We start from the raw sequence: 14725 nt of genomic DNA on the forward strand, positions 1-14725 counted from the left end.
GCATGTCTATACTTTGTTTCGAGGCTCCGAACGTGGCTACCGACCGACTTCCTGCCAGACTGTTCAGGAATCTATTACTCATTCATAATATAAATATATTCATAAATAAATATTCGCATTCTACTAAGTTCTGGCAGCAGAGGAAAACGTAGACTTTTTCAAGATGAGCTCACCAGGAGAATTCGGCAACCCCCTGAGAAAGTTTAAGCTTGTTTTTCTAGGAGAGCAAAGTGGTAAGATAAAGATTCCGGTAGTCGGGTAGAGTTTCTCAGTTTGAGTTTGAGAGTTCTCTGTCTCTGTAAACTAACACTGTGTTACTGTTGTGTTAGTGATTAGTGTTAGTCTCAAACTCAAAGTTACTTACATACTATTCTACTGTTTGTCATTTAGTCTCTATCTCAGGCTCTTCTCATTTAATTAATTCACTCTGACTGTTGTGTTGTCTGTTTTGAAGTAACGTCTGTATTATATGAAAAGAACTGGTGGTCAAAATTAGTTTTAAGAGTTCAGTTTTAGTTTAGAGTTTAACAAAAGTGTCTTAAGAAAGTGTGTTTTTTTTCTTTTCTTTAATGACTTTATAATTATTATTTAACTTTAGACAACTTTACTTCTTTAGTAGTGAAATGGTGGAGTGTACATTATCATTCATTATGGGATTCGATGGATGATCATGATGCCAATAATGGACAGTGGACTACAACTAGTCTAGATTCTAGTCTAGAGATCTAGATTCTAGAGTAGATTAAGATCTAAATTATTCTAAAAGATAAATTCTAGATGTGTACTCTTGTCATCCTCAACTCTAGACTACTCAATCTAGATCATTTAGATTATTCTAGATCATTGTCCAAGAGACAGTATTAGACCTTTGTAGAATATCTTAATACTAGAATAGTAACTAAATCTAGATCTAAACTCTTAGTCTTAGGACAAGTCACTTAAGAATTAGATCTACTCTACTAGAAAATTTAGTATTACTAGATTTAGATTTTAGATGTTCCTTCTGATTTGAAGATGATTAGATTATTAGATCTAGAAACTATGTCCTATTCCTAGCCCAAATCCAAATGCATGGGAATGGCAGAGGTTAGGGTGTGAACCTGGAACCATCAAGACCACTTCACTGAAAGACAGTCCAGAGCACATAGTAAACAAATCTAGGAAACAGATCTACTACTACTAGGCAGTCATTCTACTTTTCTAAATCTAGACTAGGTCATGATAATGCACTAGATCTAGATCTAGATTTTGACATTCTAGAGTAGAAATGTAGAATGTAGATTTACTTACTTAGTTACTAGATCTTACTATAAATATATAGTTATACTCTGGTTACCTTGTACAAGATCTAGACTAGTAGTAGTGACTCAGTCTAGATTACTCTACTGTTATACATTCCCTTATTCTTAACAAGCTGAATACACTCTACTGTATACATTCCCCTATTCTTAATAATCTGCGTTGATAGATAGCCATAAGTATCAACAATAATAGAACATATAATGACATTCTGTACATTCAAATGTCTTGTCTTGGAATCTCATTAAATACTTAAAGTTTAACCTTATTCATGATGACTCAAACTTATTAAATTTCAGTTGGAAAGACATCACTGATCACAAGGTTTATGTATGACAGTTTTGACAACACTTACCAGGTACTAATGACTGGTTATATTAGACTGACACTTTTATAAATATATTCACATTTTGAGAATTAATTACATTAGAATATAGTAAGTGATTTTAGTATATAAAGTAATAAAGTTTAAGTAAAGTACCTCTTTCAGACCTTGTGATCTATTGGACAGATGTAAAGGTCATCTGTTTCAATGGCTGATGGTTAATGGGGTTGTCATGTGGCAAGCACAGTGACCAACCGGTTAACTTTTCCTAACTAATGTTGGGTACCCTTTAGAATTGGTACGACTCAGGGATGCCACAAAAGTCTCAAAATTAAAAACCCCATTCTTTAGCAAGATTTGAACGCGTGTACCCTCAGTTTTTTGACAGCCAAGCGCTTAACTGCTTATATACACCATGCCCCCCCCCCCCATTCCAAGTATTTCTGCATAGTAAATTGCCTTTTTACATAGAAATAAGCAAGTTTAATTTTTCACAAAATTGTAAAGATATAAATTCAAAGTTGAAATGTTCCCCGTCGTTCAGGAGGGATATACAAATAGTGGTACTCCCTCCATATGTTCAGACCTTGCTATCTATCGGGCAGATTAGTTTATAAATTGAGTAGAAGCACAACAAATGTACTAAAGCTGCATGGTACAACATGGGAATAAGAAATACTAACAGAGAGTCCTGTTTTTTTGTCATTTTTTAGCTACCTAAAACCTTTTCTATCTTGTCTAAAGGATCTTTCTAAAATGTTACTAACTTCTCACTTGCATTTGCTTTCTTTCAACAGGCAACCATTGGTATAGATTTTCTTTCAAAGACAATGTATTTAGAAGACAGAACAGTAAGTGTTGGTTTTAGTTTTTTAGATGTTTGAGTGCCTCCTGTTAGTTCAATTGTACCAGTAGCCAAAAAACATAGTGTCCGGCTGGTCATTTAGACAATGTTTTGTTTTTCAGATCAGGTTGCAGCTGTGGGACACTGCAGGGCAGGAAAGGTTCCGGAGCTTGATACCCAGTTATATTCGTGATTCATCTGTAGCAGTTGTTGTGTATGATATTACAAGTGAGTAGAGAGAAAAGTAGGAAATTAGTTGTCACAATCATTTATTGTAGAGTTAGATACATCTTTAAAAAGTTCTTTGAATTACGTTTTCATTTCATGAACAATGCAACATGCTTGTGTGCCATGAACTAAGTCACATTTTTTATGTATGAAATATAAATTGTATATATTTGTTAAATTTTTTAATCAATCTATTGTTAATCTGACTATTTTTGTAGATGCCAATTCTTTCCATCAAACCTCCAAATGGATTGATGATGTCAGAACAGAGCGAGGCAGTGATGTTATTATCATGTTGGTAGGAAATAAAACAGATCTTTCAGACAAAAGGTAAGCTTTGACTTAAGTTTCACTGTAACTCACTACTAGTTTTTATTTTCTTCCGTCAAATGAAATAAGTATGAATCAGTAAATTAAATGATCCGAAAAAAACAATAACTATTCAGTGTATTCAAGTATTAAAACTTGCATTGCATTTCATTTCTGTTTCACAGTTTTATGTAGGGTATAATTCTCCTATAGTCTAATGTCATAACACCAGTAGTGTCATGTTCCTGTCACTGATAAAGACATGTTTATTAGTAAGCTCTGACAAGCTGACATGTCGTTTAGTAGACTTTGATTGGACAAATTATCACACACTCTTTGCCAAAGTTACTCTGAGGCTGCAGTAGATTTCTTTTTTTTTCCCCCCAAACAAGGACTATATACAGTTAGTAAAATTCTTGCCTTGTGACTTTTTAAACCTTATAATATCATCTTTCCCTTTGCAACACCTCAAAAGAGGCTAATCCTCGAGACCAATGCAAGATGTGTATTTAAAAACAGCGAAGGTTGCAATATGTTCAGCTTTTTTCATGCTTACAACTAGATTATAGCACACTCAATACAACTAAGTGTGTAAATCTACCAAAATATCAATCAACTTTAGGTTTATTACAAGCCTTGACTTACCATTAACATGCCAGGCTCAAGCTTTTTGCACATATTCAGCTATAGTTCATGTAAAACCACGCCACAATGTAAAGTTACACGGGCAGACATTAGAAATGGCTAAACATGGTGTTTAATTAAAATTGGTTGGTTACTTTTAGATCCTGATGCATTTTTTTCCTGTAATATGAAGTACCAAAAAATGTACAACAACAATGTGCCTTTTATAAAGCTTCTATCAACTCAGTCTGTCTTGGTATAAAGTTTGTACATGTTATTTCTCTGACACCCAATCTTGGATCAAGTTGAAATTTTGCACAATTATTTCTTGTACCTGACAAAGCAAGAATCATAAAAAAAAAAATTAGCCAATTAGTTAATAAACTATTGGTAATTAATTATTTTGTTCGGTATCCAACAAGAGAAAGAAATTTTACTTGACTGATGTGGTGGTACAAGTTGAATTAGTCCCCTTTATACTTTATAGAGAGAAATATTTTTTAATGTTTTTCTTGTTTTGTTGTTTTTGTTTTATCATTTTAAAAAAATTAAGTAGAATCCCCCCCCCCCCCCCCCCACTCGCAATTGACATTTTATCCTGATTCTATTGTCTTTAATAATTCTCCAGGCAAGTTTCCACAGAGGAAGGGGAGAGAAAAGCCAAGGAATTAAATGTTATGTTTATTGAAACAAGTGCAAAGGCTGGTTACAATGTTAAGCAGGTTTGTACTTCATACAAACATTCATTAGGGCTCGTTTGTGTGTCTGCTTAATACATGTCAGATCTGGAAAAGAAAGAACATTAAATATGTATATAAGTGCTCAGATATACAAAAATTTAAAATTTAAATTCTATAATGTCAATGTGTTTCTGATGCTATATTGTTATTTGTATTGTTACCAGCTCTTTAGACGAGTGGCCGCAGCTTTACCTGGCATGGAACCAAAAGATGACAAGAATACAAGTATCCTTGACCTACTAACATTTACATTTCTCTCAGGTTTTGAACTTTATTCTTATACCCTTTACTGTAGCAGCTTTGTTTATCCCAATTTAAGTCTGAATTTCAATTGACTAATTAAGGTAAGTATTTGATTGATCTCTTTTTTTTCTTGGGTGTTCACTATTTTGTGATTTTCCTATAGTCTGTTTTGTTGTTTTCCAAAAGGCTGTCACTAAGTTCAGTGTTTTCGATGTTAAATCTCAGCATAGTATTTTTTACATTGGATGTCAGTCACCTATCCTTGTTTTTTTTTTTTTTTTGCTCTTACGATTGCTCACTATCAGACCTCAAGGTTAGGGTTAGTATTACAAATACTTTGTCGGCGATATTTCATAGTTATGACAATGGTATACCATCATACAGGCAGCAGTTGATTAATGAACATTTTTTGATGATAGACGTTCAGAAGAGAATTTACAAGCGTTTCTTCTGTACATGATGGCTGTCTGGTCATGTGGTATGCTCTTATCTTAAATATAATACAGGCGTTACTTCAAAAAAGAAGATTACGTCCTACGTGTCATGCTTTTTGAATTGTCTTCTCCATTGTCCATTGTTCCTGCCCTCTGACCTCCCCCACCATTCTTCTGGAGGTTTGGCCTGGATGTAATAATCTTCAACCCTGAAGGAACATCCCCCAATATAAAACAAAATAAAGAAACATCAGAGTTAAAATGTTTGGACAATAAAATAAATTATTCTACTTAAATAAGTTTTTTTTTGTTCTACATTCTGGAGGTAAAGCTGTGACTGTGCTTATCTATTCCTTCCTTCCTTCATGGGTCAATTGGGAACTGCCTGTATTGTGCATGCCAAGAAAAGTCTGTGCTATTCCTTGACAGCTTGAACTCAGTGACTGAAGTGAAACTGAAAGAAGCCCCTGTTGAAGCTCCACCACCAGAAGGAGGCTGTGCTTGTTAACACTCACTTGTTGGGTCATTGTTAGCTTACGTACACACAAGTAGATCTACAGACTGACTAAGGAACTGCCTAGGGACTTCACATTTATACCTTCATGTTCACATCTCGTGTAGGCTACATCGAGTTGGTATTTAGTCTGCTGGGCTTTGATTACATCTGTTATGTTAGTAAACACATTTGGATTTGCGAATCTCACTTTCTGTTGATATGCAGTTTGTGCTTAACGCTTTAGCTGCGGTTAGCCCTCTCTAGTCGTCGTTCATTATAACCTTATAATTCAACCTTATCGCACAATCCACAATATCATTTCCCATGTTCATAGCCTTCTTTGAGGTCACAGGAAATTACATTGATCTTTGATCTTGAAGGAGGAGCTAGAGATAGGTAGATATTTGAGTATACCTTAAGTCAGGAAAAGGTACTTAGAACATTTCACTATTAATTTATTGTATCTTTGTTTTGTGGCCTGCTTCTAAATAGTTTGAATGCATAAAGTGTTATTGAATCTTTTGTTTCATCATGAATTTAATATTTGTTAAAAATCTATCCCAGCATGCTTTCTCTGTTTTCACCCTACCTCTTAGTTTTTATTGGTTTTCACCCTATATCTTTGTAGATAGTCATTATTGGTTATGTTGTAGTTATTTGTGTATTTATTTTCGGCTTGGCTGTTCCTTAACCTTAATCTCAGTGCATGATGTGATACTAAAGCCAGAAGCCCCGGCAGAGCCCCAGACTCAGGAGGGAGGCTGCGCATGCTAACTGCCCGTCAGAGCCTTGTTGTGTTTTATGTGTGGTGTGAAGCCTGACATTCCATGTTGTGTAACGAGGCCCCCCGGAACCAGCGTTGGCTAACTCCGTGTGACCTTGACATTGGTGTGTTTTGATGTGGCATGATCTGTGTGCTGGCTTGAATGTTTCTTTGACGCACATTTGTTAACGTGTAGCAAAAAAGATACTTGTATCAATGTACATTTAAACCTCATCTCTTATCATTTTCCCTTTCTCTCTGTCTCTCTGTCCTTCTTTCAGGGATAAGTAACAAACACTTCTTAGCGGCATGGAATAAATCTGTTTGGTCATCAGGGCAGGATTTACCTAAAGGCAGTTTAAGCTATAACTTAGGGCTCCCAAGAAATATTTAGCACTGACATAGAATATCTAGTCTAATAGAACACCATATATAAAATAGTTTAGGGCCTTTTCAAGTCTTAATACATCAACTAAACTCTTCTTCTTAAGGAATAAAGATGCTTTGGTTTAGCAGTTAGTAACTTAAACATTGTCCATTGATTCAGTGTGTACCTTGTCAAACATTTAATTTGTGTTTTGTACTCTGTTGTAGCACTGCAAATAGAAATTTTTAGTTTGTTTCACATGGTTATCTTTACTATTTTATATGACCATTATAGGAAGATACTTGGTGATTTGAAAGTTAAAAAAAAAATATCTGTACCGCTTTTGTTATTTATTATACTACATCTTAAGCATAAATCTGTTGTAAGGACAATATTATTTTATTTATTTTAAACATTGACAGTTTTCTGTATTTAGTTTCAACTTCATTTTGTAAGGAGCACATAATCCTGTAGCTTTCAGGTTAGTGCTCTGTAAGTTATCATTGCTGCTGAGCATTGTTGCATAAGCTTGGTGTATTCACTTTGGTGCATTACATTGAGTAAAAAAACACCCATTTCAGATCATGTGATCTGTTTCTATGTCTGACGGGTTTATTTGGCCAACCCAATGAGCAACTGCTTGACTTTCCCCCAACTAATGTCTGGTACACATTAGCATTGGGTGGAATCTGGGGTGCCCTTAACATCCCAAAATAAAAAAAATCCCAGTCTTCACAGATTTGAACCCTGGTCTCTTAAGCCAAGTGCTTTACTGCTAGGCCACCATGCCCCCAGATGCAGAGGTATACTAATTGTTGGTACCTCCATTGTTGACAGTGCTGCCACCTATGTTCCTCCTCCACGTCCCTCTGTGCATGTGTCTCTGTGCATGACTTTCTCCTCCTCTCTTCATTCTGTTGTCACTTCAATTAACAAAGTTGCTTGTGAAAAACTAATGATCAAAATTCTGTAACACATTTTGTTACTGACTTGTGTATGGGTTTGTTGATTTTTTGTTTGTGTGTGTGATATGTGTGGTCATGTGAAACTACTGGATTGGATTGTTTGTTGAAATAAGCTAGAAACTGACCACTTGTTTATATACACTCTTAAACTTCAGTTGTGTACTTGAACTTTGTCTTGGGGATTATTTGAGAACATATTTATTACTGTTTTAATTGTGCGTGTGTGAAGATTAACTTGATTATCTCCCCCATTGACGAAACTTTTTTTCCCCTTCTGACATTTGTTTGTATTGCAACTATGGAAACCATTGTTATGAGGTATGGAATGAATGTCAAACAGGGTTTTTGGGGATGCTCCAAGCTAATGAATTAGTTTCTCCTAGGTAAAGATATGTATTTGCAAACTTTCCTAAATCTGCCCTGCAGTGAAAACTAAATGTTGTAGTAAATCTTGTGATACTGTTTTTTTTTTTTTTTAAATGATTTGATCTTAAAATGACATTAAAATACATTATTGAAATGAAAATATTGTGTATTGAGTTATATGAAATGTTTTCTCATTAAAGTATAAGCTTTGTCAGCTGTTTCTTCTGTAATATACACTCAAATGATGCCAGATTCATATAGCATCTTAAAAAATTTTTTTGTATTATTCGTCTGAATTTGAAACATAATTAAATAACATTTTAGGATTTTTAGACCTAAAGCCCTTGCATTGTCTCTAAATACATAGGCTTTCCTGAAAAGTGACATAGAACAACTAATAAAAAAAAGATGTAAAAAATGTTTACTTTTCTTTATTTGGAAAGACTCAATGCCAGTAGGATGATAAACTAAATTTAAAGAACTGCCTAGTTGTTCTCTGATCTAGAAACTGTTCCCTTGTCATCACATGATGTCAAGTAAATGAATTGTAGTTAAATTGTTGACTGAGTGTGGCTGTTAGCTTTTGCTTTTTTTATTATTTTTTTTTAATTAATTCTGATCATCAATTGGACATTTTATTTATTTACCATTGTATGTATATAATATACCACTATAGTTTTAATGATGGGATTTGTCACTGTATGCATTGATTCAAATACTTTTTTTTGTTTTGTTTGTTGGTTGGATGGACCAAGAGGGGTATCATCACTCTTGATTCACACGTTGATATTAAGTAACCGTAACATTTCAATGTAGTAGGCAATTTGTTCTATGATCTGCTCTATGTATCGACCTGTTTCACTCACTGCCCTTATGGAAATAAACTCTTCCATTTTTATCAGGAACATTTTTTTTTTCTTATTGTCTAGATCTCTGTGATAGCTGAGGTAGGAAGTTATGAAAGTACCACAATACCACTAGCTGCTACCAAGGCTGGTTTACTACTATTAGAAAGTTCCAGAAACATTTAGCAGTAGCTATAGGATAATGTACGGTACCAAAAATGGAAGATTTATTTAACTTTATATTTTTATCGTCCCAATGCCTAGCTGACCAAAGGTTACTGAGGCACATGAAACAGAACATGTTTAAGTACACTATCCCACTACTGTCAAGCGTGAAATCACAGTTCGTTATACACAAGATACTCATGTTATCTATTCTAGACTGTTTCTGAGGAAAATCTATCCATACATTGAACACTGTAATGATTAAAGTGAACAAGTCTTCTGGCTTGGTTACTCCCCTTTCTCTGCCACTAATTATAGCATTGATTGTTTTAATTTTTTAAACTATAATTTAATTAAATTTACATTACATGTTAAATTACTACCCTATGTAAATCTCTGCATACTTTTGAGTTAATCTGTATGTATATATTAGTGTCATTGAACTAAATTCTACTTAAATGACTAATGTACAGATGTCATTGATCATTCAATAACAATTGCAAATCCTGGACTGCTTTAAAAATTATTTTTTTTTGTTGAGAAAGTGGGGCTCTAATATATCCTGGTAGATGTTTGGTTCATCTAATTTAGATCATTGTGGTTCATTCAAGGACTTAGACTCATATTTTTTTAAAATTGTTTAAATAAATTAATATTTATTTATAACTATGTGTGTGTGTTTGATGTTGGCTTGCCCGTGTTATTGTTTAGTTAACTGCAGCTTTATTTGTTGTTTGTTTTGTTTTTTAGCTGGGCATGCTCATTATTTGAGTCTTTCTATAATATAATGATGTTGATATGTCAGACTCCTATTAAAGATGAGCACAAAATCAATCAAGAACAGACAAGAATAACAGGCATATCAATATATACTTTCAAAGATATTTGTGGAAAAAAAAATTGATACTTCTTGAAATTTACTTAGTAGAACTAGATGGAAGATTTATGACATACAGTTTTGCTTATGAAATAGGTTTAATTTTGAAAAATAAATAGCTAATTGCCTAACATAATTGTGCTTTAGTTTGAAGCTGTTTACTAAACCCACCTCTCTCCCACCACACTAACCTGTGAAGAGTGTCACTTCTAAGGGATAGAGGGTTAAAAGAGAGAGTCACCATTTTGGTACTGGACTTAACATTGGGAGGGCAAATGAAAGGTAGAGTCACCAATTTAAGACATGACTTAGTGAGAGGTTAATTGAAAGGTAAGATTCACCACTTTAAGACAAGACTTAGAGAATGATTGATATGTAGATTCACCAATTAAGACAAGACTAAGAGGACCATTTAAGAGTAGATTCACCACTTTAAGACAGGAGTGGATATATGAAAATTAGCTTTACCTTTTAAGACAGGACTTTGTGAGAGGACAATTGATAGGTAGATTCCCCACTTTAAGAAGACTTAGAGGAGAAATGAAATGTAGACTCACTACTTTAAGATAGGACTTAGTGATAGGACAAATGAAAGGTAGATTCACTGGACATTTAGGGGAACTACGTTCTTAGTACACCCGTTAGTTGATATTTGATTTTAGACTCGGCATTCTTTTACAAAACATTTGATCAATATTTTTTAAAGAAGTTATTGATTACTTATTGTTTCTAAAACATTGACACCATATCATTGAAATGTGTGGATGACCTTAACCTCTGACCCAGATATTGAACTGAAACCCAAAGAACCAATGATGGAAGTGACGGACCAAGAAGGACAGTGCTCCTGTCTATTATAAAAGCTCAATGTCCAGTGTACAATTGTTTATAGAATCTACTCATAATTAAAATAGTTTAATTATTTATTATTTTGGCAAAAAAAAATATGTTGATTATTTGAAGTACATTTAAGTTTGTGTATTGAAAAAAAATTATGTATTAGCTTCAAATCAGTGGCGTAGCTAGGAATTTGAATTCAATTTGGGGGCCCGGGGGGCTTGACCACTTTAGGGGCCTATGCATTTTGACATTATGACACGAGATAATGGCGTAATATTTAATGTAAACAAAAATTTCGCTTTGCCCCCCCCCCCCCCCACCTTCCCTTAAGTGGGAGCCCGGGGGAATTTTCATATTCTACCCCCCCCCCATACCCCACCATAGCTACGCCACTGCTTCAAGTGTCAAATTTGATTATTGTTCAACTCACTGGTCGAACCAAATAATGCATTTCTTGTTCGTGGATTTTTAAATTTTTTTTTTGTCAACCAAAATGATACAGAATGCATTGGTGCTCAGATGTTAGAAGTTTGAATATCCTGTGCGGTAAGAACACTGCATGGCTGCTGTGGTTAGCGGTTCGCGTTGGTATCGTGAGCCCGAAATCAGCTCGCTGACATCTCCTGACGACCGTTTGATTTTCAAAAGAGCTGAGCCGAGGCTCTTCGAGCTCTAGGCTTGTAAGCTTGATTGAACAACCGTTCTGTCTGGAAGAGATCCAAGTCAATGCCTATGTAAAGCATTGCTATTTCCGATGTATCTGGCGCTCCGGGCGCATGGACTAGAATGCATGGCCGAAGGCCGAGTACACCGGGAACCTCCGCCATTTTCCTATGTTGTACCAATCTACCGTGCAGGACTCGCCATTAGTATAACGGTCCCTTGAGGAATGGCGCATGGATTATCGACAGGGAAGTGGAAGCTCTCTTTCAACTCCGCACCGTGCAATGGGAAAGCTCTCGCCTTCCCTTGGACACTCCCACAGGAGTTTTGTTTTGCTATTCATTTAGCCTAATCACTTCCTCTAGCGATCGTTTCCACCCGAGTGCCACGTTGAGGCAGATTAGCGTACCCGGGTCTCCTGACGATATGAATATATCTGGGATAGGACGTAATAATCTTCATTAAAGTCACGTCCGGAAGTTATAATATCATGGTGGCTGCCGTGTTTGGCGACTTCAATACAGGAGAGTATGTGATTCGTGAGCTGGACTTGCAGTCATCTTGCTAAATCCCATTTTGACAAAGAGAGACAATTTAGTCTTGGCATTATTAACTTTAACGTTTTGATAGCGCAATGGATGTGCCGAAGCTCACTGTAATATAAAACAGCAATTAAATATCTACTTTCATTGTCAGTTTTTTCTTTAGAGACTTTATTTTGAATTGTAAAAAAAAGAAATAAAATATCACGCCCATGCTAAGATTAAAGGGAGACAATTTAGGCACATCTAATTGCTCTTGGCGTAATTAAAATTTAGCGTTTTGATAGCACATTGGGTGTGCCTACATCAGTGTTTCCCAAACTTTGTCCACTGGAATACATCGCAAATTCGGAGTATTTAGCGGGACACTGGTTATTTTTTTTTTTTCGATTGAATTTTTTTTTCCAGTTTTTTTAAATAAAAATAATTAAACCATATTCTAAATTTGGCATCTTTTTTGAAGTCTAAACTTGTAAAAAGTATATAGATATTACACGCATATGGCTATATGCATTTACAGAGGCACAGAGACAATGGTGCTTTGTACTGGCAAAGTTTAACTTTTTGCTATCAGGAAGAATATCCGTAGTTCAACATCCGATGAGGCGTCCAGCCTTTTTCTAAACATTGACTTTATTGCATCATGAAAAGAAAAGCCTGCTTCCCACAAATAGCCTTGAACTGTAGAAACGGAAGTAAAATATTGAGCGGCTTGTTTTCAAAGAGTGTGGAACTCTTCAGACAAACTCGACCAGAAAGCATTTAAAGGTTGACCCTTGTATCGTTCGTTCAGATTCTAGATCAAAGTTCATGTGATGTCATACAATTTATTTTGTTCTCAAGAAGCATTTTCTTAGAGATTAATTCTCGCGTGGGCCTAGTGCTTAATTATTTCAATAGTTCGCGGAACACCTATTCAGGCTTTGAAGAAACACCAGGGTCTCTGCGGAACGCAGTTTGGGAAACACTGAACTAGATTATTTTTTAAAATTCAATATCTACGTTTACCAGTCTTTAGGGACTTTTGACTTGGTTTCAACACATCGTCACACCTAAGATTTTGGACCATATCTGTGATGTTAGTAGCTTTTAAAAAGAGTTTCCACGTTTGGACACGCTTCACTTTTTCAAAGAACCTTTTCTTTCAATGTAAATTTAGAGCTACTGTGTATTTTGATATTTTAATCATCTTTAGCCTTCAATTTATGGCCTTCATGTTAAAGATGTTGTTTAGTTTACATTTTATTTAAGTACCGTACACCACCTTCTTCTGAGCAATGCATTTGACAGCTAGGCTTCTGCTATTTCAGCTCGATCAGTGGTTCCTAAGTTTGTAGTCTTCTTTTCGTAGCTACACTATTTTTTTTTGTTCTTTTATAGTACTGCGAACAAGAATAAATAACTCGAGGTAATTAATGTTATAGGCCACTCCTATTACTCCTGCCGCCTTGGTACTTTCAGGGCCGGCTTTAGGTATTAAGAGACCCTAAGCGAAGTGAATAGGGTGGCCCCAAATGAAATAGAAAAACATAAAACTAAGACCGAAAATACGCAATGAATTATAAACATGTATAGTCCTATATCTAAATAAACAAATAGCAAGTCCAGATATCGCTGATATGTGCGTAATAGCCGAATATATTTCAGCAGACGATTCGTGATCACCAGAATAAATTGAACGTTTCAATGCTTCATCCATAGACATAAATAAATATAGACTGGCCGAAGGAAGTAACTTCCATGTAACTTGAAAACATGTATATCTATTGTATTCGGATTTCAGGATTATGAAAAATTGCATGATCTTCATTCTTAGAGATTTAAAAAAAAACACTAGTGAAAATAATGTAATACTTATATAGGTTATGGCTGAAATAGATATGAATACTTAACTTTTATACTGCTCATAAATGCTGTATAATAAAGAACACAAAATTGCAAGTCACACATTTTCGTTTCATAAAACTCTTTAATCGGCCAGTCTATATTTATTTAGGTCTATGACTGAACCAAAGAGACAAAAGTTCTTCTAACATATGTAGCGAACAAATAGATCTAGGCCTAAACATGTGTAGCCTAAATAAATTTTTAGGCTTTAATCATTGTAGACTTAGAGCTAGTAGACATAGAGCCAGAGTTCTGCCAGGGTTTGAGATTTGATTCGTATTTGCAATTTTTTCACTAAAAAAAAATTCCTTGTCATGTTTGAGGCCCCCACCAAGTGAAGGTCCTAGGCGGTTGCCTAGTTTGCCTATACCTAATGCCGGCCCTGGTACTGTATTTAATGTTTTATAGACTGTCTTTTCAGGCTCGCAAAGCATTACTTTCTTTTGCCATTTTGTTTGTTTGTTATTTGCCTCTATTGACGCCAGTTTGCTGTAGAATGGTCACGTGGTATTGGATGTCTGATTGTGTTGGAAGTTTGACTTCTGCTGACTTCAGGCCAAGAGAAGAACGGACAAGAGGTGACAACTGCATTTAGCTGGAGTGATCTCTCTTGGTTCATAGAATATGAAAAAAAATTAAAAAAAAAGAAAGCTAGTCATGGTTAGCTAGGCTCATCTTACCGGTAAGATTAAACTCAAATTATGGCAGGTATTTCAGAAACTCAGCGCCGATCGCTAAAAACAAAATACGAGTTATTTCCCCTTTTTAATACTTCTCCTGGCCCGAAGAGATTGAATGAGAGACTGAGTCACGTTTGTCTAGACTTGACTTGTGCTGGCTTCTACATGTGCGATGTAATATTAAAAATAAACAACCATTCCCGTACATGTGTTGATATTTTGT

General features: G+C 35.2%; 1 protein-coding gene across 3 annotated transcripts; it reads left to right on the forward strand.

Annotated features, from left to right (window-relative positions):
* The first annotated feature begins 2 nt into the window (after nt 1–2).
* On the forward strand, nt 3–14709 carry LOC106077482 (ras-related protein Rab6). Of its 3 annotated transcripts, none has more exons than XM_056011923.1 (8): nt 3–233; nt 1599–1657; nt 2422–2475; nt 2591–2696; nt 2915–3026; nt 4258–4351; nt 4534–4594; nt 5487–6239. In XM_056011923.1, the coding sequence occupies exons 1-8, from the start codon at nt 164–166 to the stop codon at nt 5552–5554; spliced, it is 624 nt and encodes a 207-aa protein (XP_055867898.1). In that variant the 5' UTR covers nt 3–163; the 3' UTR covers nt 5555–6239. The 3 variants fall into 3 exon arrangements, with proteins under 3 accessions (XP_055867898.1, XP_055867896.1, XP_055867897.1); XM_056011921.1 differs by lacking the exon at nt 5487–6239 and adding an exon at nt 10677–14709 and having other exon boundaries at nt 4–233; XM_056011922.1 differs by lacking the exon at nt 5487–6239 and adding an exon at nt 6246–9679 and having other exon boundaries at nt 4–233.
* Nucleotides 14710–14725: the final 16 nt, after the last annotated feature.

Source organism: Biomphalaria glabrata, chromosome 15 (assembly GCF_947242115.1).
Source record: "Biomphalaria glabrata chromosome 15, xgBioGlab47.1, whole genome shotgun sequence".
Taxonomy (NCBI): Eukaryota; Metazoa; Mollusca; class Gastropoda; family Planorbidae; genus Biomphalaria; species Biomphalaria glabrata.